Raw genomic sequence first — 4,546 nt, forward strand, 5'->3', positions numbered from 1 at the left:
TTTGATGGGGCTCTATTTTTACAACCGCCTCCACCTGGCTGGCATGCAAAGGATGGAGACAAAGTCTCTAAATGAGATCTAGGGAATACAAAGAGGGATGTGAAGATAGAAAGGTTCGGGATGGAGTTTGAACAGCAAGCAATGGGCTTTCTACAGCTGCTGGCACTAATGAGGATAATTACCCCAGTAATAACATTAGCCTATCTGAGGGAATGGAGGGGAAGGACAAGTGGTTGTGTTTGTGTGTGTGTGGGTGGGTATGTGAGCGTGTGTGCGTGCATGTGGTTGCTGCATGTGTGTGTGCATGCATGGCCGTGCGCGTGCCTTTCCTTCTATCTCACTTGCAGTCTCTCCCTCATTCCCTGAATCTCAATATCTCTTTGTTAGCCCACAATAATTGTATTTGGGCCTCATATCCGCCATATCAGATTCGAGTTTGTACAAGGTAATTAGCAGGGGAAGGGAAGCCTCCACACCAGGAGGACAAATGCCCCCATGACATCATTCTGGCTCCACTCAGGAGGGGAAGCTTTTTTTTCTCTCTCCCTTTTCCTCCTCTTCATCTTTCTTGTCATTCAGCTGTCAAAAAAGAACACTGAATAGGGGCAAAGATTTAGTGGCAAGTAAAAGTTGATGACATTGAAAAAGGAGGAGAGTTAGGATTAAGAAGATAAAGAAATGAAGAGAAGGAGAGATAAAGAGAAAAAAAGGGTGGAAAGTGATTTAAGATGAGATGGAGGATGGAGGGCTGTGTTTTCTCCGCAGGCCCGTAATCTCCAATCAGCTTTGACTAACAGACAGCGGGGGAAAGTTCCTCTGCGTTAATGCAGCTTGCCATTCAGAAGGAGCCGGTGTATCCAGCTGGGAGTCAGGGGATGAGGGGAGGATTAACTGGCACTCAGGTGGAGAGAGATGAAGAGAATCAGACGGAGACCCTGTGGATGGTCACACCCTCTCTCTCTCCATCCATCATTCTTTTTTTCTTGTGAACGAATGTGCTGTATATTTTCAGGTGAAGTGGTTAAAACAGGGGGAAGCTTTAAGTTAGGGGTCACTTGTATCTGTGATTTACATTAGTTCAAAATAAATGTTTTGAAGATGAGTCAGCAGTTTCCCTTGTTACAGCTCTACAGCTTTATGGTTTGTGATATGGCATCCACATCTGTAACAGCATCCAAATATGCCTTTAGAGTAGTATGCCAGTGTTAGCCTAGGAAGTTGTTATTATAATCATACAAATTTACTCCACACAGCAATTAACGAGAGTGATATATTTGTGTGCCAAGGTTACAGTTAAAAGATGAATAAAAGCAGATGTGATGTTTAATTATAATTTTTATTTAATGAAGAGATTCCTCTGACAAATGAGCATTGAGCTGTGACTGACAAACATCATGTAATTACAATTAAAATATGTAAAATGATCCTTTATGTTATGTTTATAGATTTGTTTCCTCAGGCCTCCTTGCTGTCTGGTCATATAAACTGATTTAAATTAATCCCAGGTAATCTCCAGATGCCAGATGTCCATCACTGTCTTCTTCCAAATGACTGAAGTACTCCTGCTCCTCCTCAGCAGAGCCTTTCATCATCGGTGGAGAGCAGATAAGACAATTTTGGTGTAAGAATATACAGTTTCTTATTTTTTAACTAATTATTTTGTTGTTGTATTGTTTAGCACACTGCTTAAGCACAAAATCCTACTGTTGACTACAGTCAACAGCCTGACTCTGCAGTATGGTGCACAGAGACTCACCCTGTCTCAACACTGTAAGCTGTGCTGATGCAGATGTTTCTCCCAAAGAATTGTGAGAGATACAAGAGTAGACCCCTGCATCAGAAATGTGGAGGCCCTGTATCTGAAGCCAGGTAGAGACAGTGAAGCGCTGGGGGCCACCTCTAGCCTGAAATAAACACAGAATTAAATCTCAACAGATTATATAAATCTATTCAGAGGCAAGAAATTAGCCAGTGTATGACACAGTGAGTGTGTGATTCTCATCTCCGCCTAGGAACACAGAAAAAAAAACATCCAGTAGAGGCAGATAGAGCCTGACTTTTTTATTCCATAGTATGGGTCAAACTCCAAAAACACTGGATCCTTTTCTTATAATGGGACCTGTAGTGTCTTTCATGATATCATTAGGGTTATTTTTTCAGACTTTGGAAAGCTCACTCCAGGGCCACAGAAGGCATTACAAAAGGGAAAAACCCTTAAACTGAAGATTATAGACCCAACAGGTCACAATTCAATCAAAGCATATATTGTTAATGAAATGTTCGGTGATGCATAATAAGTGAAGCTTTTATCAAACCTGGACTGAGATGTGAGGATCATCTCCTGGCAAGAAGTTGTCACTCCCTGTCTTCCTCCAGCTCAGGTTTGGAAGGGGGTAGGCTGTGACTTCGCAGCCAAACACAATGTCATTCCCGGTGTAGTTGAACAGGTTTCTAGGGCCTTGAAGGATACGGGGAGCTGCGGCAGAAGGAAAGGAGTACCCCAAGGTTCAATACTAGGAACCTTAAAGTTGTCTAGACAACATACACATGCACTGAAATTTAAAAAATCTGAACTTTCTTGGACTGATAACAAAGAGTAACGTAACCAGAGTTGCAAGGTCCTCTTCCAGTGAGCTTGAGTGTTGTATTACAGTGGCTGGCAGCCTCTCTCATCTGGCAAACATTCGGGTAGGTCCAGCCATCTGAGCCACATACAGGGCCCTTTTCCTGACACACACATGTTGGCTCTGGCTCAGCCCTGTGTCCCCCCTTTGGTATTTTCCTCCGGCAGACCAAGCCCTCTCCACAGCGGCCATAGAACTTCTGAGCCCCATCTGGGTCACACTGCTGCCCCTCTACGTTTGCACATTGTTCACAGCATCCACAGACGTCGTGCACCCGACCTGCAGGGCAGTTGTCGGGGACTGAGGGGCAGAGGTGCTGGTTGCACTCCCTACAGCCCTCGCCCTCCTCCCACAGCCGCAGCCACCCTCGGTGCTGGGGTGGCAACCCGAGGGAAGTGTGGAACCACACGCTCATGCATATACAGACACACAGGCAAAGCTGAGTCATGCTGTTGACCTGCATCAGCACACAAAGTCAGAAACAAATGTTTTCCTGGCGTATCAACTAGAAAGCACACAGTTGACCCAAAATGAAACTCTGAAATGGTTACAAACTAAATCATAAGAGAGATAGCAGTCCTGGTTTGTTTGCTGTAAAATAGTCACATGTTGTTCCTCCTCTGAGTTTTAAATGTTTCCTTCTGTCTCCTCTCCTCTGTCCTCTTCTGAATGGTTGGATTGGTTCTTGTTATTATTACCATGTACCCCTGCTGAATTATTTTGCCATTTTGTTTTCCCCCTTGAGATTTCTTCATCAGCTCTAAGTCCTTTCTAACAAAGAGACAGCATTTGCAGGGAATGACGCGAGCAAACTTCATCTCTAGAGTATCCGACTCCGTCTCATCTTTCTTTCCTCCCAATCCTGCTCCCTTTCTTCATGTGCCAGTGTCTCTCGGCAGGGCAGGACTGGCAAACAGGCTCCAGAAATGGCACAGGATATAAAAGAATCCTGCTAAATCTGCACTGCATACAAACGTAAAGAAAAACAACAACTGTCTATATGAACATAATGATTTCAAGATATATTTAATGTGCATTATTTAGCATACAAGGATCTGAAGTTAATAGAAAGTGCAGCTCTATTTTAGAAGCTTTTGATCTAGTGCAGTAGTGTGAAATTCCTGGGTCTGGGATCCTCTGGATCCTCTGGTCTGGTTTCTCATGATTTTTATAATGATTTCTGTTAGTGGTGTGGAGGCTGGGCATGAGTATGTTTCTATAAATGGGAACTGTGGAGTGTGGGAAAGAAGGCAAATGATTGCAAAAGAAAAACTTAAAATAATAAGTAGATTTAGGTATGAGCTTATTGTTTGTGCTGGTGTGTGTATGTGTGTATGTGTGTGTATGTGTGTGTATGTTTGTTCCATCACATTAATTCAGTCAATCATCACTTCACCTCCCTTTCTTCCCACCTTTGATAACTATAGATATTATTCGAATAGTGCTTTGCTAAAATATATGGGGCCAGTTAGGAAACTTCTGAGGCTTCACAGATTAGGGAATTAATATGATGAGTTTTATATTGGCATGTTGTGATTATTTTATTCTTTGTTTGTTTGTTTACTTCCCTCAATCTATTAAATGATATATAACTTTATGAATCTTACAATTTGGATCTAGCGCCTTTCTTTATATATTTATAAGATCATAAAGACATATATACTGTATATTTCTAACATGCTTTGTGTGTGTGTATCCATAAAGTCGTGTGTGAGTTTGATTACTGTCACTCAACAGCGGCAGCTTAATTATTTAGAGAGCCTTTATATGCTTGTTATGTAAATACAAAAAAGATCACACACTTCTGCTTACTAAATGCATACCGTACTTTATTTTTTTGGAAAAGTAACTGTGTAGTTCAACTAAGCTGGAAAAGTGCCATGTTACTCAAGAAGGAAATCCAGTCAGTAAAGCTTTATGCA

The 4,546-nt window shown here is 42.1% G+C and overlaps 1 protein-coding gene across 1 annotated transcript; it reads right to left on the bottom strand.

The window, feature by feature from the left end:
• Nucleotides 1-1,362: 1,362 nt before the first annotated feature.
• LOC118337532 (kazal-type serine protease inhibitor domain-containing protein 1-like) lies at nucleotides 1,363-3,092 on the bottom strand. Its single transcript, XM_035674623.1, has 4 exons — nucleotides 2,607-3,092; nucleotides 2,316-2,476; nucleotides 1,757-1,904; nucleotides 1,363-1,582 (listed from the first exon to the last, which is right to left on the bottom strand). Exons 1-4 carry the CDS (start codon nucleotides 3,085-3,087, stop codon nucleotides 1,491-1,493), a joined length of 882 nt encoding a protein of 293 aa, XP_035530516.1. The 5' UTR covers nucleotides 3,088-3,092; the 3' UTR covers nucleotides 1,363-1,490.
• Nucleotides 3,093-4,546: the final 1,454 nt, after the last annotated feature.

The sequence above is a fragment of the Morone saxatilis genome, unplaced genomic scaffold (assembly GCF_004916995.1).
Source record: "Morone saxatilis isolate NCDOM2014 unplaced genomic scaffold, NCSU_SB_2.0 Contig3, whole genome shotgun sequence".
In the NCBI taxonomy this organism is placed as follows: Eukaryota; Metazoa; Chordata; class Actinopteri; family Moronidae; genus Morone; species Morone saxatilis.